Genomic DNA, 23,475 nt, shown 5'->3' on the forward strand with positions numbered 1-23,475 from the left:
CTCTGTCACCCTGGCACATCACACAAGTATTGCTGCCTACAAAACGAAGAGTCGGAGACGTTCCTCTTGGCTGCTTCCTGCCCCCAGGAGGTTTCTCTTTCCAATGTGATAAGAAAAATGACACCAAAACAATATTCCCTCACATTTCTCCCACTCCGCTTATTTCCATTCCTACAGTATTGGGGACAGGGTAGAGAAATCCCACGGAAGCCTGCATCGCAGACGAGGCAGGTATGCACAGGGGCCCGTTGGTCAGAGATTCCAATACAGCCTAGATTCTGCAGCGGGCTAGGTCCTGATGAGACACCAGCACTGAGGTTCCTAAGACACTTGCAAGCAACTGGAGACTTAAAAGATGATGGAGAGGGGCGGGGGGAAGTGTTTACATGGAAATTGTCCCAGCACTGAAATGTTTGGTATTCACATGCTGCCCAAAAGACAACACTGAAAATCTGCCCTCACTGGTAAAACCATTCAAATTTGCGAACACCACCTAACCCAGACGTTCCTTGAGGGTCACACACTTCCACCTCTGATGAACGGCTTCCGTCCAGGCCATCTGGGGACAGGGAAGGCATGAATCATAGACCACTTCTTTGGACCAATGCCAGCAAGCACAGTTCCACACTCCCGGAGCATCAGCAAGTGTAAATGAGCTTAGGCTTTGTGCAAAGAAACCAGGGTGACTTAGTTACAGCTGCTCTGATGAGTGTGACAGTCACAGATCGGAAAGCACAAATAAGGAAGATCGGTGTCATGAAATGGAGTTCTTCTTGTGAAGCAGTAGTATTGTTATCTATAGTGAAACTCTCAGAGGGCGCTCACAGCACACTTCAAGATTTGTTTTAATGCAGCTGCTTAAGGATGAATTAGCTCCTCATCCAGATCTGCCTTTCCAATATGTGCAGGGTCCAATAAGAGCCAATGGTAGGAAGCTGAAGCTAGACAAATTCTGACTCGAAATAACGCTTATCTATGTTACAAGGGAGGGTAATTAACCACCAGAACAATTTGGTAAGGGAGGGGATGGGTTCTCCCTTGAGAGCCAATGTCCTTCTAAAAGATAGGCTCTAGCACATCCAGACAGGGTGGGCTACAAGCAGGAATGACTTGGTGAAATTTGCTGACCTGCGTTATCTAGGAAGTGAGATGTGATGATCAGAAAGGTCACTTTCGGCCTTAGGATCTACGACTCTGTCAACCTAGTCTGGGGATGCTGTGTTCCTGGTCTATGTCTGGCAACTGTGCTTGCAGCCGTAATTCCTAGACCTAACCAAAGCTGTGGTTTTTTAACCCAGAGTAAGAACACTTACAATGGCCCCTCAGACAGAGTCAGGAGTGATGGTGAGAGGCGCCAGAGAAATCCATTTCCAGCACTTGTTGGCATCACAACACAGAGCCTAAAGCTGGAAGAGTTAAAGAGTGGGGAGTCATGAAAGCTCAGGTGATGTCCAAAGAGAAGACAACACAGCATCCGGGCTCTCAGTGACCTGCAGGGCACCATCACATAGCAGCTGTTCGGCAGTCAACTGATAGCTCAGCGAGCACACACAATGAGCAGGCTGGAATTATCCCTTAAAAGCAGCGCAGCCTATTATTTGCTCTCCTCAGGGAAGCTCCAACATTGTTGCTCTATGGGGAAGAAACCTTCCCTGAATTCCCCGTGGCTCTGCTTGGTCCCTGAGCATAGGCTGGGTCTTACAGGCACATTCGACACCCAGGGAACACCAAGAAGGTTTTCTCATTGTTGAATGTTGTATGGTCCTTTGGGGAGACAGAGAAATTCATTCCACGTGCATGGACCAATATATTTTTCCTTCTCCTCCCCTCGGAGAGCCTGCCTCAGGGAACTGGAGTTAGGCAGGACTGTTTACATTCCGCACAAGCCAGTGCCACCGAAGCTTGGGTAGGGACACCGGAGGAAGAGGAGATTTCCGGCACAGAGAGCATCCAGGAGCCCAACTCCGCAGAGCAGCTCACTGTCCTTTGTGCTTATGGACATCTCCCGCCACAAGCCCAGGAACAATATTACCAGGGGGCTTGGAGCAGTGCTCACAGACCGTTCACCTGCACTAACTTGATTTAGGTGAGGAAATCTCAAATCCTCCTCCCGATTGGGATAGAGTAGGTCCCAAATGGCGCCAAAAAGACGCCAAAGCCCTCCCACATTTGTGCTTCACTCATCACCGAGAAGGGACAAACCCATGACTCAAACTCAGCGGCATGTTATCCTTGCACATGCACTTAATTAAAGCTGGGTATCATTTCCTCAATCGCTGTTCCTGTTGCTTGACCCTTGACCCATTTCTTTCCTTTCCTTTCCAAAGACCGCTCTTGGTTTGGGTCGCCGCAGCAAGAAACACTAACCCCTTTCTGGGAACTAGCATCTTGAAAAGTGTCTTTCCTTTAACATTGTTTTGCAAGTGTCTCTTGACTGGAAACGCTAAGTGGTGTGTCTACAGCCAGATGGGAACGGACACAAGTCATCTTATTCCTCCGCTTGTCTCTCCTCCCTGTTCCTTCGGAGAACCGTTACTAAGGAAGATAAATACTCTCCTCTGAGCCAGCCCATCAGGGCTGGTGTGGGATTTCTTCTCTCCAGTGTTCGAGTCAGTACCACACCCAGGGCCTATTTCACCACCACTCAGGGATTTTGATGAGAGCTTCCGCAACCGGCTGTTAGGAATGCTTATAAATAACTTGACACATACATAACGAAGCTGTCAAATAAACAATGGCAATTCAATTTAGATAGAATAGACTCAAAGGCACCACTAATACCACTCCTTCTGGAGACAGCTCCCCACAGCCATCAGGGAAAACACAGGATAGCCATAGGTTATGTTTGCCATGAAGATAGGCACAGATAGGAGATGTTATGTGTCTCTAGGAGACTTCCTGAATAATGACTGACTCAAAAATATGGATGCAGGCAATATCTCTGCATTCATACTAGCAGGCCTCTGTTGAATAAGATAGGTCAAAAGGTACTGCTAACATGCTCACATGATGTAGCCAGAGTAGATGGAGCCCTGCTATAGTTCTGGGCTAATAAAGCCTTTCCAGCAGACCCAGAAAATGAAGGTATTCAACAGTTCTTCTTCCCTGAAGACCCTAACTCGTGCAGATTCCCAGGGATCTGTTTTTGTTCCCCCTTCTTTTCAACCCTTCTGCTGCCAACAACATGACGCCAATGTGTGGTCGTATATACATTTTCACAAATGCAACCAATGACATTACTTAGATGTCCCCGCAAATGCACTGAAGATCAGCTCTCAGAGAAACAATCACCAGCTCAAACTCAGCTCAAACTCAGCTCGGGCAAGACTGAAGTGATGCTGATCAGAAGAGGGAAATGCTCCGAAGAACTAGCCAGGAGACTGACCTTCCACTGAAGGCATCAGTTACCCCCTCATTTGTCAAAATACTGTGAAGACCTAGGGGTCCTGACTGTCTCATCACTGAGCATAGATGATTAAATAGCAACAGCGACAAAATGCACTTTCTTCCACTTCCAGCTCTGTAGGAAACTCTACCACTTCCTCCTGGACATGGATCTGGCCATGGCGGTTGATGCATTTGTCCCCTGCTGGCTGGATTACTGTAACTCACTGCACATGAAGCTGAATGTGAATACAAAGCACAGGCTGCCGCCGGTGCAGGACATGTCTGCCTGCCTCCTTCACAATTTAGGCTTCCATGAACATATCAAGACAAAGCTCCAATCCCTTCACTGGCTCCTAGTCGGCTTCTAATGCCAGGTTAAGATCTTGCTTCCAATTTTCAAAGCCACTGATGGATCAGGGTCTATCTCCCCAGGACAGCTGTGTCCCTTGGAAACAATGCAGACCACAGAGGCCAGAGGCATTGGGGGAATGTAGATAAGGCCTTCTCGATGGACAGGGCCCAGCTTTGGGGCAACTCTCCATAAGAAATGTGACTAATCCAGTCTGAGCCCCTTCTAGATTGCACTGCATGACCTTCTTCGGGAAAGCTTTAAAAGCATACCCAGAACAATGCAATATATTGAGAGCAACAATTGCGCCGCCAGGGAAAGGAAAAGAACCAAAGACTCCATCAGGTTCATTAGGGCCCGTATTAGGCCTTTCCATTAACCAGGGCACTGGCTGATGCTATGGTAACGGGGACCCGAAAATGGAGAAACAGGAAAGGACTTCATAATTTCCCGTTATATTACATTTGGAACTAAAAGAGGAAATTATGTTGTCTTGCCACAGACAAACAACTCATGGAACAAGTGACTTAGGGCAATCTTAGCTTGAAATGGAAAGGGATGGCAGGTACAATAGAGCAAAACTGGCAAAGCTTGAATACAATTAACAAAATAAGCTGTAATGATAAGTTAGGGAAAGTTTTTGACTTCCAAAAGGCAAATGGAATGAGGTGAGCATGTGCTGCCACTTCATGGAAACTCCATATAAATCGTTTGAGAGATTCATTGACAAAGCTGCGGTCAGTGAAATTGCTGCCCTGCAGACAATGCTACAGGAAAGGAAACTTAGGACATACAGCTTGGAGTAGGCCCCAAAATACAGCTCCTTGGGCAGATTATTCTGTGATCCAACCTGTCACACTGGAATGAGAAATATGGGATTCTCCCCCCAGGAGGGCGTTCTTAGGAACAGACAATGCAGAAATGGCAAACACAGGAGCCTGTAAAAATGGTGGTTCTTGCAGGGAAACATACTCTGGTAAAGAGCTTGGAAATCTGAGTGTGCCCCTTTTCGGGGGATGAGATTCCCCTAGCTAGGAAAAGCCCCATGCCACTGAAGCTGTGCAGAGGAGTTGTACAGGGGTTGCCCTGGCAGGGTACCAGCAACTCCTTTAAGCTCGGTGGGTCAGGGGTTCTCTCTCTCTCTCAGTGGGCAGGCTGATCTCAGTGGGAACCTCCAAGTGCTGCAGGCCGGGTCTTTGTGCGGGCCCTGCACAGGGGCGTGCGAACGGCCACAATGGGAGCGTGGGGTGGGCCGAAGGGGCTGCAGATCTGCGCATGGGGCCAGGGCCGCAGAACATTTCGACAGATGAAACTTGAGGCCATTTCTTCCGTTTAGAAGGTGTCGAGGCATTTCCAGAGAGGTGAATGTTGCATCAAACCCTGCTGCTGTGCATTACTCACCTTCGCCTCCTTTCTTCCCCCTGGCCTCCGGGGAGCAGGTGGAGAGATCTTTGTGTGGCATAAAGGTGGCGGCCCGGGAGCCCTTCCCTTCTCCCATCAAGCATCAGTGCTGCTCCACCAATTCCTCCACCAAGATGTGGAGGCTTCTGCAGCTCCCATTTCAGGTGTCATTGCCAGCGCTCCCTCCGTACTGGAGAGAAGGGAGAGCTCTCTCCGCTCTGAGCCACGGAGCACAAGCTGCATTCTCCCACCCATTAGCTAATCCACGGTGCCTGCTATCTCTCTGTCCACTCCTCCAGCACACACGCCCATGTGCGCTTTCCCTCTGCGCCAAATGATAAGGAACCACCTTGTGCAAGTCGCCTCAGCCCCGCCCGCTGTGCCGCTCTTTTCTCCCCAGAGGACCCACACCCGGGGGGGAGAGGAGGGGAGAGATGACTCCTGTGGGCTGAAGCCGACTTCTCTGCTATCAACCCTCCCCCTGCCCAAAACCCAAAGGGGGAGTTGTTGTGCGTCACCAGAGCAGGCTGCGTGGGCAGGGGTTGCAGTCCCTGGACTGGAGCAACTGTGGCAGCACATGAAGCAAAGGGTTGGGCACGAAATACAATCACAGGGGTGCTCCAGAATTTGCTTTTCAGACTAACATTCCTCCGTGTGGGCAATATACCCTCCTCCAGATGGGCACCGTTTACCGGGCCGCAGGTCTCCACCTGTAAGCAGAAAATGTGGGTCTTTGTGAAACCTCACCAGGAAGATAAACGCGGGTACCAGATTTTCCAGCTGGGGGGGAGGGGATACAGTGTCCTTCCACCATGCCTGCAGGCTTCCCTCCTCAGAGACATTTCACGGGGAACCCAACCATAACCCTCTGCTGTACTAGGAGCAGATAGCTGGTTGGAAAAATGGAACCCCTGGATTTTAGCTCCAGAGCACAGGCCTTCATTGCCTGAGTTCCCAGACTAACTCCATGAGCTGGGAGCAGCAACCGGGATCCGTCCCTGGCAGATCAGCCACAGAGGCACACAGGGCCACGCATTGATACAATTCACGGAGCCAAGCTGCTGGCCAGCTAAGGCCTAGAAGTCAGCCTTGCCCGGCTTTGTTTGGATGAACAAAGGGTAAGAAAGCGAAAACAGAGAACTGGAAGTGAGGCTGGATAAACAACTCGACTGCAAACAGCCTAAAAACGAAGCCGTCCATGTCTGAGCCCCCTTCTGCAGAAGCTCTGCCTGTCCCACGGTTACTGTCTGCTTCCCAGGGCCTACTGGGCAGGGTAGGACCCCGCAATGCTCCAGAGCAGAGGGATTGCAAAAGCAGCTTAAAAGTATCTTCTCCCCCACCGGTCCCCCCCACCGCAGGCACAGGAAGGGAGCAGCTGAGAATCAGACCCTTTGCTTCGGGATTTTGAGACACTCCCCTCGGCCTGCAGGAAAGCAGAAATCACTATTTCTCAGGGATTGGAGGAGTCCCACCCTGCGCCTCCAGATGGTGCGACTCCAAGCCCAGGTTTGGTTTGATTTGTTTTACTCAATTAATATTTATACAGGATAAGGTCCACTGAGACGCAACATCTCATTCACAGGGACATCCTGTTATCAAACAGGCAGGGTTAAGTCAACACTGCAGAGACTTAGGACAATACACGGCAAATACAACACGGCAGCTCTGCCAGCATTGCACTCACCAGGGAACACAACCAAGCACCGAGCCCCCACAAGGGGTTTAGCAACTGGCTTATTTCAGGCTTGTCCGACAGTGATGCTGAGCAGAGAAAGCACGCCATTGCCAGCATTATCAGCTTTCCTTGTCATTCACCAGAGTAGTGTTTTGTAGTGACCTCAGGCAATTAGAGCTAGACTGGTAAAAAGCTCTGGAAAACACGCTGCAGCGGATAGCCCTGCGTTGACACGGACACAAATGGACAAGGCTTTCCAAACTTTCCCCCATCTTTAGAATCCAATGATCCTGAACATCTCAGCACCTCTCACTGCCATCCCAACTGCTACCCACTGCAATTTCCCCCGGCTCCTTCCAGGGTCCACTTAGGTCCAGAGAGCTGTGACGTGTTTTTCTAACCTCCGTAGCTAAAGGAATTCACTTTCGTAGAACAGGCAGATCTGGAACTCTGGCCTGGCTCAGAAAGTGCATGGAATGCAGCCGGGTGATTCCATAGACCAGGCAAAAGGGACTAACACTGGGTTTGCACCCTTTTTTGAAGACCTGATGGGTTGTGAGGGAGAGAAATGTGGGTCTTCCCAGCCCATTGGGCAGCTGGGGAACTGGGAGGATTACGATCCCACAAGGACCAAGGAAGTGAAACCTGGTGGAGGGTCTCCTCTAGCTTCCATCACAAACAATTCAAAGACTCCCCTTGTCTTCCTGGCCCGAATGGAGGAGGGATGGTGTGTTCAGCCTATTTGAATCACTCCGGGGGTGTCTGTCTGGGATTTCTTAACACTGACCTAAAACTAACACTTGGGAGAAAAGCACTCTTTGGCAAAGATTCAGCACCACTGCCTGAGACCAAAGTCGGTTGCAGGCGTGGGAAAAAAGTGACTCTAATAAATAATATGCCTGGTTAAAAGCTGGAATGGAGGCTCTGGGGCCGCTCAAATGATGCATGGAACATTACGTTTACTTTTGCCAGTGTATTGTGTTGGAACAGAATGGAAAATTACTGAAAATGAAAAAAAGGAAGCAGAGTGGAAGGGATCTTAGAGCAACAGGGAGAGGAGAAAATAAAAGGTTATTGAGCCGTGAATGGTGCAAACTATGAAAGCGAATGTGCAAGCACAGCTGAGCGCTAGAGAAAATTGTTCTTTCAGCCAGCTTAGGAACGTGTGTGTGGCAGAACAGGGGCGCTCTTCTAAACGGTCAGCAGTGGCGATAGCAGCCGGCGTGCAGGAGCCTCACTGCAGAATGTCCACATTTCAAAAAGTTACCCAGCATAGATCCAGAGACTTGGAAACTGGGCAAGACACTGAAGCCACTCCCACTCTGCTAGAGATCAGGAGGAGGCTTATTGCGAGAAGGGTGCAAGGCAAGGGTGACAGATTGTCCCACATTTGCTACTGCAGGGTTCTGACACCTTCCTCTGGCCCCTGTTGGAAGTGGGATATTGGGCTAGTTGGACCATGAGGCTGATCCAGGCTGGCCATTCCCAGGTTCCATTCTGACCATCTAGTCCAGCCCTCAGCGTCACACAGACCAGAAGCCTTCACCCAGTGGTTCCTGCAGCAAGCCCAGCAACCTGTCTGCGTGAGAACACATGAATAAGAACGGCCATAGTGGGTCAGACCAATGGTCCATCTAGCCAAGTATCCTGTCTCTGACAGTGGCCAATGCCAGGTACTTGAGAGGGAATGAATAGAACAGGTAATCATCAAGTGATCCATCCTGTCGGCCATTCCCAGTTTCTGGGAAACAGCAATCCCTGTATAGCCTGGTTAATAGCCACTAATGGACCTATCCCTCCATGAACTTAGCTAGCTCTTTTTTTTAACCCCGTTATAGTCTTGGCCTTCACAACATCCTCTGGCAAGAAGTTCCACTGGTTGACTGCTCTGTGTGAAGAAATACTTCCTTTTGTTCGTTTTAAATTTGCTGCCTATTAAGTTCATTTGGTGACCCCTAGTTTTTGTATTATAAGTAGTAGTAAATAACACTTCCTTATTTACTTTCTCCACACCAGTCATGATTTTATAGACCTCTATGGTGTCCCCCCCCTTAGTAGTCTCTTTTCCAAGCTGAAAAATCCCAGTTTAGTTATTTTAGTTGCTCTTTTCTGTACCTTTTCCAATTCCAATATATCTTTTTTGAGATGGGGTGTCCAGATCTGCACGCAGTATTCAAGATGTGGGCGTACCATGGATTTATAAATAGGCAATACGATATTTTCTGTCATCATCTATCCCTTTTCTTATGACTCCCAACATTCTGTTAGCTTTTTTGCCTGCCGCTGCACACTGAGTGCATGTTTTCAGAGATCTAGCCACAATGACTCCAAGATCTCTTTCTTGAGTGGTAACAGCTAATTTAGACTCCATCATTTTATAGGTGTGATTTCAGAAAGTTGTCCAAATCCTGAGGGAAGGACGCCAGGGATGGAAAATATCCCACATCCCCCGGTAAACTGCTCCAACACTTACTTACCCTCCCTGCCAAAAACTGGCATTTTATTTCCAGGTTGAACTTTTCTGATTTCAACTGCCAGCCACTGGCTCTTGGAACAGTTCTGCCTACTAGAGTAAAGACCCCTTGAGTACCAGAGCTTTCCTCTCTTCTTTGGCACCTATACACCATTATCAAGTTGCCTCAGCTGTCTCTTCTCCCAGCTAGATAGATGGAAGTCCCTACGATTGGTACCAAGAACGTGTTAGGCTTGATATTTCAGAGACTGGGATGTAGGTGGCCATGCCTAGTGGTGAGAGTGTGAATCATGCCTCGTGGCCAGAGCAGGAGTTGGTAGCCAGGAATAGGAGCCTAGGGTCAGAGCCAAAATCAGGAATCGAAGCTGAGCTTACCTGGTCAGAGGCTGGGTCAGAGGCAGGAGCAAGGCTGGGAACAAGCAAGCACAGGAGCTGCGGGAAAATACTTTGAGCAGCTGCTGAACTGCTGCTGGGCTTAAGATCAGGCAGCCTACTACAGGCCGGCTTTGCCCGTTAGGTTGCCCAGAGACTGGGTCTGCTGCAAGGATTCATTCATGCAATAACTAAATCGACCCTCTGGTTCCCCGGCTAGCATCCAACTCCCTGTCTTGCTTCTTTCTCTGTTCCAGGTCTCATGCCCCCCAACATTCACAGCTGTGAGATGTGGCCCGTGTTGTCCTAGAAGAACAGCGGTGGCAGCACACCGGCACTGTGAAGTGAGCATAGGAAACAATCCCAGAGTTTCTGGAAGCACTAAGGAATGAAAACACATGTCGGTTCTGCTTATTTTTAAATAAGCTGCTTCACCCACCCCTGCCAAGGTTAAAAAGTCATTGCGTCCCCTGGGCAGCCCAGTGGTCTCTTACTTTTCTATACGGGGTGGAAACAAGCCTGACGTGAATGGGGCATTTTTCCTGTTTTGTTGTTTTAAAACAATTTCAGCCACACAGAGAAATGAACAATGCTTTTAAGGAGGGGGTAGGTTGGCATCATCGGAATAGATGTTAATAAAGTGATTAGGCCCATTAAATGTATTTTTGCTGTTAAAAAATCCCCTCTAATATTAAAAAAGTGGAGAAACACGTGCCTTTTACGAGGATGATTGTTATTTATTTTACATCAGTGCCTAGAGGTTCTCACGGAGATCAGGCTCTGCTAAGCTCAGGGCCCTTCAGACACACAGCCAGAGATGGTCCCTGCCCCAACCAGCTTACATTCTACAGAGCTAGAGTGGGAAAGGACCTAAAGACTCAGTGAGAGGAAGTGATTCATCCAAATTCACATACCAGATCAGTGACAAATCTGGGGAAAGAACCCAGCTCTCCGGACTCCCAGCCTGGAGATCTATGCCCTGGATCATTCCCCGCCCCCGGAGATCAGGGCTGCATTCTTCTCCCACGTCCAGGGGTAAACACCTTTGATGACTGTTTCCTGTGCTCTGGGAGACAGTGTCCATGGAGAACACCACCTGCTTGTCTGCTCTCCACGAGCCGCTGTGCACTTTCTCCCTCACCCCCCCATCCACGGGTCAAAAACTCCCTGTGAAATACCGTGCGACCACCACCCCTTCTCCTCCTTCAGGTCTCTCCCCAGCACTCACCCCAGCCAGGATTCCTATAGAAAACTGCCAGGGCATAACAGCTAGGCTAGGGCTATGCTGTGACCATGGCTATTGGCTGATTGGGGACTGCACCCACGGCCACTCTGTGTTAAAAACTCCCCTTATTTTTGTTACCCACGCCCCATCCATATGCCATCCACTTGCTTATTTCACCCCCTGTTCTGCCCTGTCTCTTAGGTTAAAAGCTCTTTGGGAACAGGGGCTGTCATTTACCTAGCACAATGAGCCCTGAAGCTGGTTGATAAAACAGGGAAAGCCACCGCTCAGAATACCTCTGTCCTCTCATTTTGGCCGCTCTCCAATTTCCGTAGGTCCTGGCACAAAAGGGGTCAAGCAGCCAGCCCATCTCTGATATTATAGCGGGTGGAGAAACGACTGCTTTTGCTGCCAAAAATTTCAACAAAGACATTTTTTAGACTTTTTGTCAAAAAAAACAAAAAAAATTTTTTTTTCAACAAACCAAATGTTTTCGGAGTTCCGGTTCTTTTATAAACAGTTTTCCCAAGAGCTGATTATTTCCCTCCCCATGCCCCATTTCTGTTTAATCAAAAAAGCCATTTTTCATGTTAAAAAAACCCAAACAAATAACATTGTGATGGAAGGTTTTATCCTGCATTATTGGCTTGTAACAGCTCAGATCTCACTGTCCAGGAAAAACTGTTCCTCAGAAACAAGCTTCATGAGCAACTTCAGAGCCTCTTTCAGGGGAATTTGTAGGGAAGGGGGGACCCCTAGTGTTCTGCCTGCAGTGTCATGGGGACAGCTGAGCATTGAGACCTTGGAGAAAGACTTGCTTAGAAGGATCTTTACTTCCCATTTCCTGGAGTGCTAGAGAAGATGAAGGCAGGCGGAGAAGCCCGCTTGTGGTGACCTGTTTGTGGAACGGCTCATTAACAACCTCAGCTCCTTTCAAGTATTGATGGTGAACGTGAACATGTTTGCTTTGTTCAATCCAGAGGTGTAGCCGAGGTAGATATGAAAGAGAAAAAATGTTCCAGCTGTCCACAAATGATGTCTGTGACCATCACAGAGACCGAGCCCCTCCAATGTATTTAAAAGTAGATACTGCATGAATGAAAACAGAGGATGAAGGGTCCTTTTCCCCCTGTGATCATCTTGACTTCAGGGAAGCTTTAGATGCTGATGATCTGTCTGCAGCTGTTTTCGCTTCCTTCAGATGGTGGGTCTGCTGCTACTTAGCACACTGGTCTCCCTTATCTCTGATGGTCCCCTCTGTGGAAGGCTTAAATGGGGCCTGGCAGGCACTGCACCAAGGGCTAATTTCAGCCAAAGTGCTCAAACCATGCATGTGCAGGATAACAGCTCGTGGTATCCCCACTATGCATTGGGAGAAAAGGACAAGGAAGAAAATTCTGAAGCATATCAGTGAAGGCTGTATCGAAGAGCTGTGTCAAGGGAGCAAAGACATCTCACATGTATGAATCCATTTGTTTGGTAAAGGCAAACTATTATCGCAGGAATTCCCACTGTTGTTCCCAGTCCTGTCTAGGAATTGGAGGACCAAGAACTCTATAGCTGAAATGTTGGTTCCATTGAAGTCAAGGTGCATTTTTAAATCCTGTGCAGGATTTAACCTGATGAGTTAAAATTTAACTCCATAGGGTGGGCAGAGCGAAGGGCCAAGTTACAGAAGCATTCTTAGGGCAGTTCATGGCTCCCTGTGTGTAAAGAAATGTTATGTTTGACTTCTCATGAGGTTTCTCAAGCCAGGACACCGACTTTGGCCCAGGCACTATAACGTATCTCTAGGAGGATTGCTGTGACAGACTAAAAGTGACAAGCAATTACCTTTAACACACAGAAGCTTTTTTGTTGTACCATACATACTCCATCATTCATTCCTGTGCCATATCAAAAGGGATTATTCTTTAACAATGCTCTTTTTTGTGTGTAAAAAGCAAGGTAACCGTTCAGTTTTTTAAGTTATAGATGTAGAATGTTCACAACACACGTTCTTCTCATCACCTGGATTAAGACTAGTGTGATACATTTTACTAGAAAAAAATGTTTGAGTCTTTTTATATGAAGATTTTATAGTAAATCTTTCCAATTCCCTGGATGTGATAGCTGGTTTTTGTATGTGCTCTCAAAACACATGACAAGTAGTTTAGGTTCACAATTTAAAGTATGCTGTGTTTACATTTAAAAAGCTGTTGCCCATGAAAAGACGACTTGGGATTTAAAAAGCAAACTAAATAAAACAGGTTTTTGAGGTTTGAACAATGCTCTCAGCGTATGCGAAAATGGCAACAAGGCGCTAGCATATGAAAACCAGAAAATGAAATAGCATAAACCACAAGGAAAACCGACTAGTAAAAGTTTCACAATCCAACCTTGGATTTAAAAAAAAAAACCCCAACAAAATAAAGCCATCTAAGCCTTTGGACACTACCCTTCGTAAGGGACATGGTATTAACGAATGCCTCCCAATTCTTTTCCCACCTTCTCTGTGCCTCAGTTTCTCCTTTCCTTTGTCTGTTTAAACTGTAAGCTCACATGGCACAGAGACTGCCTCTTATCATGTGTTCATACAGCATCTAGCATCTCAGCTGGGCTCCCTAGGAGCTACCTTCACACATAATAATAATAATACATTTCTTCAGTCAGCCCTACGGTTCACATTACATTGCACCACAGGCGAAGCAGTAGTTTCTCATTTTTTAAGAAGATAAAAAGGTGTAATCTGACACACACAAAGATATTGGATCCGAGAGTCTTTTGTCCTGCATTTCAAAAGTAGCGATAGATGAGCTGATTTCAATAAAATAAAATTCACTATTCTACATAGAACCTTTGCCCAGTCGTCTCACCAAAACCTTTTTGAAAGTAAAAAGAAAATCACCAGAAGACATGAAAGGGCATCATAGAATGAGGGATATTTTGGTTCTTTGTTTGTTTTGGGGTTTTGTTTTTTTTAAATGAAATCTCTAAAATAATACATGAAAATTTTCAAGGAAAACAAAACCAATGGCACTTTCATTGGAAATTTCCCTAGAAAATAAAGAACATTTTTTTTCCAGCTCTACTATGTGGTTGAAATAGTTACTGTCGACAGGGCTGAAAGGCCAAATGCCTTGGCAGTACTCAAGATGGAAGGAATTGTTCTTGGGGAGTAAAGGACCATCACTTGCATTCCTTGCTTGGCACATTAAAGCACAACTTACAGTAAACTAGTCCCAATTGCAAGGCTGCCTCAGGTGGCTCTGCCTTCCATCCAGTGGTACGTCATCCTGGGACCGCACACAAGTGGGATTACAGTATGCCATTACAAATCAGTGCCTTTTTTCTACTGTACCCAAGTGAATCTCAGTTATGGGACTAAGAGAAATAAACCTGCTAGAAGACTGAATTTACAAGCACTGACCAAACCGGTTCTGTAAATACAGTGGAGCCATTGTTCAAAGAATAAATCAGAGACTCCCTCGTGCACAGTAGCCTTGGGTATTCAGCTCACAGACTCCTCTAACTTGATTACCCAGCAATGACTCAAGACACTGGCCCAATCGCTAGCCCTTCCAAAGGCACATGGGACTCAGCCAGCAGACTGCATTGTCTTAGCAAACAGTTTCTGACCATGCACATTTTAACCCCAGTCAAGAAAACCCTGGGGGCAGAAGAATGCAGTGGGCCCAGCCCTCCCAATTAGAGACCCCCCCCCCCAGCAGCTCAGGTAAGTACTGGGGAGGGGGGTCTCCCTGCTGCCACCCTGACTCTCTGCAGAGAGGGGAAGCCCTGCTGCCTCTCCTTGGGAAGGGGGATTCATACTATTACTACTGATCCTCTGGGATGGGGAAGGATGCCCTGCCCCTCTAGAGAGGGTGGAACCCTGCCACTACCAGGGGAGCCCTTGTCACGTCACTGCCTCTCTGGTGTGGGCATGGGCCTCAATCCAGACCAGTGGGGGGCTCTCACCAGCCTAGGTTATACTGCAGGGTGACCCCAACACATCCCCAGAAATGTATGTCCTCCACCGCCCTCCTGGACAGTACAAAAATACTAAGTCCATTATTCCTCTAAGGGAACAATTTACCAGCTTATTATCTAAAATAAGATACACAGACACTTCAGTTTAAACACACTGGATTAGATAAAACAACAGAAGTTTATTAACTACAACAAGAGATAGACTTTAAGTACATATAAGTAATGAGGCATAAAAGTCAGAAACGGTTACAAGATAAAACGCTTACTAGTATCTACATAAGAAACTCTCTTAGTTGCAGATGTGGAGAATGAGGTGGGTAGGGAGAAAGAGGGTGCGTTGGGGTGTTTGCTCTTCCTTTTTGTAGTTCCAGTCCCGCCTTGAGAAACATTTCCAGCTGAGAACCGAGAGACAGAGTCTATGGACAGGTCTACACTTAAAATGCTGCATCGGCGCAGCTGCAAAGATACAGTTGTGCCACTGTAGTGCTTTAACAAAGATGTTCTATGCTGACAAGAGAGAGAGTTCTTCTGTTGGCACAGTTAATCCACCCTTGTGAGAGGGGGTAGCTATGTCAGTGGGAGACGCTGTCCCACTGACATAGCACTGTCTACACTGGTGCTTAGGTGGGTATAACTACATCGCTCAGGGGTGTGGATTATTCACGTAGTGCAATTCTGTAGCATAGACTTGTCCTATGGGGAAGGATATTCCCTGCTGTTTTTCTTTACCTGTTTGAGTCTGCTTGACTCTGTTTACTGCTTAAATGCAAATTAAGGCAAGCACATGTCCCTATCTTTGTTTAGGACAGGCCTGATTTCTGCCTGGGCAAGGCTGTGGGGTTTGGAACATGTTTTAATAACGTCAGACAGGGGAACCTTATAACCGCCACACACATTGTATCAGGCCAATACTGACTAGTGAATTGTGAGTTTTCAAATGGTACCTTACACAGCCTGCCTTGTGCAAAGATTCTTGCAATAGGACATGGGGTGTGAATACAGCAGTGCATTCTGTCACACAAGGCCATTGGCAGGTGCCTAGGGGGGTGGGTTTGTAGGTATGTTGGGTTCCCCCCTCATTATTCTTGCTCTGTTTCGAAAGAAGACAGGGCTGGGAGGAGGTACGTGGGAAGCAGCACATGCCCCAACTCTGATTTCTTCATTTCTCTTTGGCACGTCACTTCCCCCACTTGCACTAGTGGTCACCAATCTATTACTGATCCCAGTTGGACCCCAGGTTTATTCTGCTGGTCATGCTGCCAAAGGACCAGACAGCCATATCTCACACCTTCCTGCTGGTGCCGAAAACTGTGCACAACCTGGGGGTGGAAAGCAGAGCTGGCTGCAGGGTTTGGGGCAGGAGAGAACCTCACAAAGTGAAATGCTGCATTGTTGGGTTACCACCTTGCTCTCCTGCTAACACGGAAGAACCCAGCTATTGGGGTCACAGTCTGCGCAAGTAGAGCTGCTGGTATTTAAAATAGCCAGTGTTTCAAATCAGTGGAGGGCGTCAAGACGCCATGCCCCAGAGGGGCTGCGTATACTGGGCTGTCGGGGGTACCAGCAGCACTTAGCTGAAACATGGCCATACTGATAGACTATCTAGAGAAGAAAGACATAGCAAGCACTGGGTCAGCAATTTTGCCCAAGAGGGTCCCAGATGAACCCAGCAGGCTGGGACAACAGAGTCCCAGCACATGGAAAAACCAGACTCAAGGATTCTCACCTCCTCAGGCCTCTTTTCCTTGCAGTACTATGGATTCTCTTGTGTGCCTGCAGTGTTAGAGCACTGACTAACCTCCACAAGCTTCGCTCTGGATGGGTGATTTCCGCTGCTGGGCCAATTCTAACGGCCTTGTCAAGGGCTAATTCTGAGTCTTCCGGTAGTCCAACTCTCGCTCTGAGCTTTTTGTTCCAGATTCCAGTTATGATCTAGTCTCCTATTAGGGTTGCCGTTAGCCACCCTTAATTGCAAGAATGGCTCTTCAGCCTCAGATCAGTCACAAATTCTTCAGTAGTTTCACCTTCCTTTTTTACCCTGAGATCATAAACACATCGTTCATAATGCTCATTTGTTCATGGAATGCAGCCCTCCTCACATTTGCCCTACAGTTTTCTAGCTAGCCTCCTCTGCCCAAGTCCAGTGCAAACTGCTAAACACCAACACGTGTTTCAGAGCCAGCTACTGTCAGAAGGAAGGCTACCTTCTGAATGTCATCCCTTTTCCTGGTCCCCATTTCTTGGGGAAACAGAGCAAAGCATGCTTTGAAGGTCCTCCACGCCTCTAGGCAGTTTCAGATCCAGTGGAGCTTTCAGTTGCTCAATTATAGAACCACAGAATCATAGAAGATGAGGGTTGGGAGGGACCTCAGGAGGTCATCTAGTCCAACCCCCTGCTCAAAGCAGGACCAACCCCAACTAAACCATCCCAGCCAGGGCTTTGTCAAAAACCTCTAAGGATGGAGATTCCACCACCTCCCTAGGTAACACATTCCAGTGCTTCACCATCTTCCTAGTGAGAAAGTTTTTCCTAATATCCAACCTAGACCTCCCACACTGCATTTTGAGACCATTGCTCCTAGTTCTGTCATATGCCATCACTGAGAACAGCCTAGCTCCATCCTCCCTGGAACCCCCATCAGGTAGTTGAAGGCTGCTATCAAATCCCCCCTCACTCTTCTCTTCTGCAGACTAAACAAGTCCAGTTCCCTCAGCCTATCCTCATAAGTCATGTGCTTCAGCCCCCTAATCATTTTTGTTGCCCTCTGCTGAACGCTCTCCAATTTGTCCACATCCTTCTTGTAGTGGGGGGCCCAGAACTGGACACAATATGCCAGATGAGGCCTCCCCCATGCCAAACAGAGGGGAAAAATCACTTCCCTCTATCTGCTAGCAATACTCAGACTAATTCTTCTCCTCAGGATATTTTGTTAGTTTCTTTTTACTCCCGGTACCATGTGACGTTCAGTGATCACTCAGGGCTTAAGTACTAGTTACTGGGCTTGAGACTGGGTAAGTGGGTGAAATTCTCTGGCCTGTTATGCAGGAGGTTGGATGAGATGATTTAATGTTGCCTTCAAATCCATGTCGCTACAAGGGAGATTCAGACCATTGTAGCAAGCTTCTTTCAAGGACAGGAAGAAAGAGCTCCCCTACAAGCTAGTTTACTGGAAACATGGCAACATTTGTCACAAGAACATTTCCGACCTCCTTCCTTGCTTCTCTCTTTCATTTTATTTTTAAACAACCAAGCAGTGGTGGCAGGGGGCTAAGAATCCTTCATGACCCCTACCCCAACCAAAGAGACTATGGCAGTGTGACCGCTGTGCGGAGACCTTCTCAAAGCTGAATCCAAGCTACCATGCCCTGTAAAGCTAAACAGAACTGCAAGATGACACCCATGGTTGGTCCAAGAAGTTGTTCCTCTTATTGTCTGTGTCCTGATAGCTGGGTGAGTGATTCTAGCATAAAGAAACACAAGCAAACAGGAATGAAGATCACAGTTCTTTTGATAGCAGCAGAGAGTCAGTTGTCTTATAAGAAGAGCCGAAAGAGCTGGGTGGACTTTGGACAATCCCAAATTAAAGCAATCCGAACACTGCTCCCACGTAAGGCCGTGGGAGCAGAGTTTCACCAGGCTAGCTATCTGGAGTGGGACAGCGTGGACAGTTGTGGTAGGTACGTGGGCCCTGGTTATCACTGGCTTTGAAGATCAGACCCAAGGAAACTAGCGGGGAGTTAGCGGAGCAGTGGGGTGAAGTGCCCGTGTCGGCCCCCCATGCAGGTTGTTTTGACATGTGGCCGGAGAGGCAGTGAATTGCAGCAATCCCGGCTGGATTTCTGAAGAGAGATACCACGGGTCACGGCCTTCCCGACAAGCCACCAATGGAAGAAAGGGCTCTTCTGCCAGTATCACCGCCAGATCAACTAGCCGGGCCATGAGTCAAGCAAGACTCCAGGGTCTGCGCCCTGTTGCTGGAGGCACAGCTGGCTCTGCTCATGGGTAGCAGCTTTCTGTGGAAATGCTGCGCTCCAGATTTGAAGTGCGTTTTGTTTTGTTTTGTTTGTTTTCCTGCTAGCTCTATAAGTGCGCTTGTGTGGACTTGCCTGCTCTTCCCTGAAAAGCCCCCCGAGCCACGAGGCTGACGTCAAAAGGGAACCAGCTGTCAGACAATGGAGATTAAAGTTTGGCAGGCCCTGCTGAGCCAGCGTTCACACCTGGCGGGGAAGGTGAACAACATTCTCCCACTGAATGGGAACAGACATTGCGTCACTGGGCTGGGCTGCACATGGATGTGTACCTACCGTGTCTCTTCGCCAGGGCCAGATCCTGGCCGTGCAGTGCAGTAATGGCTGTAAGATCCCATAGATGCCCCTGCATGGGCTACCCAGACTGGTGGTGGCTGCGCTAGGAGGAGAGCAGCCCCTGCTTGGCCACTACGTCTCTTCCCGTTGTGCATGTGGGTAGGAAGGGATGGGGGCTAGCCATCCCCCCATGGCTCCAGCTCACATACTCTGTGCTGGTGCCCCAGGGGCTATCCAGGAACTGGCCTGGGGCCTGATGTTCCTTTCTCTGCCCCACCAGAGCAAGGTGAAAACCAAGAGGCAGATTGTGACCTGCAGAGGCATCATCTGCCTCCCGGTCTGCCCCTGGGTGATGCAACAATGCACTGCCGCTTGTTCAGACTTGTGGCAGAGCCACAGTAGAGCCCAAAGTCACTAGTGAGTGTCCAAAGGGACTATCCCAGCCAGTACGAGAATGGCGCAGAGGGTTAGTTTGCACCAGGAGTGCTCCTTCTGCATAGAGCTTTAAAAACCCGACACAGGAAGGGATAGAAACATGCTCCTTGATGCTGCCCCAGCTTGTTGTGCTATGTCACGGGCATCTCCTGCCCCCACTGCAGTGTGGCAGAAACACCCTTTGCTCAAGGAACATTGGATTAGACGGGCAAGCCAGGAGCAGCTCCCCAGGTACCCCAAGGTAAACCCCAGGTGAGGGAGACCATACAGGGGAAGTGGAACAGGGAGGAAGGAGCAGACATGGAGAGAATCTCTCTCGTCCTCTCCTGGCCCTTAGCAGCATGACCCTTTACATGGGGGGGTTGGGAGGGGACGTCGAACAGCTCCCCCGGCACGCACACTCCCCCAGGCTCCCACCGCAACTTCCCCAGCTGAGGCGACCCGGGGGGGCGCAAGCCCAGCGCTGCGTACGAATCAGGCCCAGTCTCTCTGCCCCGAACACGGGAACAACTCCTCGCTGAATCCACACGTCAGGGCTTGCCGGGTGGAAGCATGGAGTGGGTGCAAGGCATGGCCGCCGAGGAAGGACCCCTCTGGGTCAGTCAGCCTGGGATGCTCGTCCGTATGTGACCCCGGCATGGGATGCAATTGCCAGATGCTCCCTGGTATGTGGGGAGCTGGCTCCATCCCATGGAGACAAGAACCATTCCCCAGGAACTCCCATTGACACCGCCTGGCTCTTTCCATCCATCCATCTCACAGCACTTTACACAGATGGGCAGGATCATTATCCCCATTTCACAAATGGTGAAACAGAGGCACAGAGCTGAGGTGGGACTTGCTCAGCTTCCCCCAGACTAAAGTACTACCCTAGCCTGAAACCTCAGTGCAAGGCTCTGTCCACTAGGCCACGCTGCCTCCCCTATGGAAGTGTGGAACCGCACAGCTCTGTGGCTGCCGCTCCGTGGGCTGAATCCTCTACCCCACTGAGCTGTGCAGGGGCTGGGGCTGGATATCGCCCCCCTAGGCAGCACGTGGAAGTTCTCTGTGTCCGCAACTGCTGATTGCTCCACTAGACGGAGTTCTATTGGCCCCACTCCACTTCTCCTGCCTGGCAGGGTTTGCCCCCAGAACATCCCCACCAGGGGCTACAGAGCAGGTCCAGGACTCACAGTCCCTCTATGCAATGCATGGCAGGGTAGGCACCTAATTCCAGGGAGAAAGTGAGGGAATGGAGGTGTTGTAAACACCCCACTACTCCTTCATCAAACAGTCCCTCTGCCCAAACCTCCTGATGCCACAGGATTTGACTGGGCTGATTGAGGGACACAGAGAAATGCTAGATGCTGCACCCAACATCTGAGAGGAACCACTTCTGCCTGATCAGGCTTCTCATCGCAAAGTGCTTGCTCAATTTCTTTGCTGATATCTGGTAAAACGTCCCTGGCCCCTGCTAGTTCTCCTTACAGCGCTGGAAACGAGTCTCTGGCGCCGGGAGGGTTGAAAACCAGACCCCTCGACAAGTGTGCCAAAGGAGAGTACGTGGTCTCTGAATGCTACCTACCAGTAACCAGCCTTCGTTAAAGGAGAAGGATTAGAAGACACTGGACTAGAGCAGGGTGCCCTGCACGCCGCAAGCCAGATCTGCTGCCCTTGGGGCATTTCTATGGGTCCCGTGGCGTGTTCAGATGCTGCCCAATCTCGGCTTCCTTTTTAAAAAATAATTAAATGTCTGACCCTAATGGATCATAGAAGATCAGCATTGGGAGGAACCGCCGGAGGTTACCTAGTCCAACCAGGTTGTGAGGGAAAACTTTCCAGCTGTGCCCTTCATGGAATGCTCTGGTGAACTTCTCCAACCATCCTCACTCTCCCTGAAGCATTCACTCCCGAGCCTACTTTAAATGTCAGCATGGACTATTTTCCTGCTGAGCATTTTAGTGGCTGGAACGGGACTGGGGGTGGGGGGAAGCGGAGCCCTCAAGATGGAGAGATTTGGGAGTTGCTACAGGGATGGAGATGGGGAGAGAAGATAGGAGGAGACACAAATGGAGGCGGAGGGAACCAGTGGAAGGAGAAAGGGGAAGGGAGAGAAACCAGGGGAGGAAAGTGCCCTAAAGAGGAGCAGATTTCCACACTAGGTGCTGCTGAATGGACGCAAATAACTCTGCTGAAGACTAACTCAGTTCTTGGGGGTGGGGAAGGGAAATGTGGTGGGCATCATTCAGCTGGATCCCAGCAGGAGCTCTGACAGCCTGGCATGGCCCTCCCTGCGCAGCCTTGTCTGCTGCGTACAATCAAGCCGGATAAAAACAAAGATGGACTGACGGAGTGGAAGCACACGTGCATTTTCTACAGAGATACATCAGAACGTGGGCGGGAACGAGGGACCCTGGGGATAGGCGCTGGGATCCGTAGCATGCTGCTGGCACCATTCCAGCAAAGCTTTCACGGTCCATCAGGCATGGAAGCATGCCCACGGGGTTCAAGGGGCCTCACTCACCTAGAGGAGAATGGAAATTAACTGTGATCAAAGCATGGATGAGAGATACGGCAAATACACGGGAGGACGGAGCAAATACACAGATGGACTGGGCCAAGTTGGGCCCTTTGGCCTGGCTGGCAGTAAAGATGGAGAGAGTATAAGATTAACAAGGCACCCCCTGGATTTCTTTCAACAAGGGTGTGCTGAGTCATGGCAAAGAGGCTCAGGCAGCAAGGCGCAGCACAGACCAGCCCTGTGCAGGGCACAGCTCTCAATGTACTGTTCAACACAAGGCATTTCTACAGACAGCTGGAGGCCAAGAGCAAGATCACGGGAAGCTGACTCGTGGCACATCAGGTCCTGGGAGCCCAGCGTTTGCACCACACCTGTGTGAACAGGCTGGGCGGGGATTAACTCTATGGTATCTGGACTGAAATATGGGAATCTGATCCAGCCGTGAATGGCACATGGTCCGATTCTGCCCCTGCACAACTACAGAGGCTGGGATTTCGAAGGAGCCTACGGAAGTCAGGTGCCCCTCTCCATCGGACCCTTTTGAAAATTCCTAGGCACATTTCTTAATGCATTGCCCCCGTCATCTTGTGAACAATAAATCCCAAGCTCACAGAGATCCAGCGTCTCTTTTTCTCTGTACGCATTTATGGGAAATGTTCTCAAGTATTTCTGCAACTTCTCCAGCTGTTGAGCTACACCCACCACCACGCCCTCCTTGCTATCTCCCTTCTCACTCCCAGCGGATAGCGCCCCACCAGATTGCCTGTCACGTAGGAGGTCCGTAACTTGTCTGCCATCTCTGACTCAGATCTCTCTCTAGGGATTCACATCCAGGCCATGATGGAATCATGCCGATTCTTTCGGCACTGCATCTGAGATGCAGCCATGCCTATCCATCCGCACAGTTACACCTCTCATCCATCACCTTGGGAGCAGGGATTGTCTTTTTGATCAGTGTTTTCAGCACCATGGGGCTCTGCTCCAGAACTAGGGCTTCTAGATAGAACACTGGTACATATAATTAAGACAAATAATAATAATAAAGCGACAGATTCACAGCTTCCATGGGGGCTCTGCAAGTGCAGACAGTACCCTCCTATCTTGGGATGCACCCTGGGCTTGTCTAGACTGTAAATTAGCTGTGTTTGAAAACATGTTACCAAATACCTTTTAACCCACAGGACTTTCCACTCTGAGTGTAGGTTAAAATGGGTGATGACTGCGGCTAACCTGCTGTGCTGAGGGCTCTGGGAAATCTGGCCCTGACAGTGGGTGCTGGACACTTGAAAGGCTAATCAAATGGAACTAAGAGGGGGGCATTTTTGGGGACCTGCATGGTAATTCCATGTAATCTCTCACCCTTCCAGCAGTGCCCATCTGACAT

The 23,475-nt window shown here is 49.1% G+C and overlaps 1 protein-coding gene across 1 annotated transcript in view; it reads right to left on the reverse strand.

Annotated features, from left to right (window-relative positions):
* SLCO2A1 (solute carrier organic anion transporter family member 2A1) overlaps positions 1–5,267 on the reverse strand; it is a 104,015-nt gene extending 98,748 nt beyond the window's left edge. Inside the window, exon 1 of the mRNA XM_067538703.1 lies at positions 5,138–5,267. Within this exon, the coding sequence (XP_067394804.1) occupies positions 5,138–5,241 (104 nt within the window). The 5' untranslated portion in view covers positions 5,242–5,267. The remainder of the gene's footprint in view (positions 1–5,137) is intronic.
* Positions 5,268–23,475: the final 18,208 nt, after the last annotated feature.

This window comes from Emydura macquarii, unplaced genomic scaffold (assembly GCF_026122565.2).
Source record: "Emydura macquarii macquarii isolate MOO-44397 ecotype Brisbane River unplaced genomic scaffold, CSIRO-AGI_Emac_v2 contig_499, whole genome shotgun sequence".
Lineage (NCBI taxonomy): Eukaryota > Metazoa > Chordata > Testudines > Chelidae > Emydura > Emydura macquarii.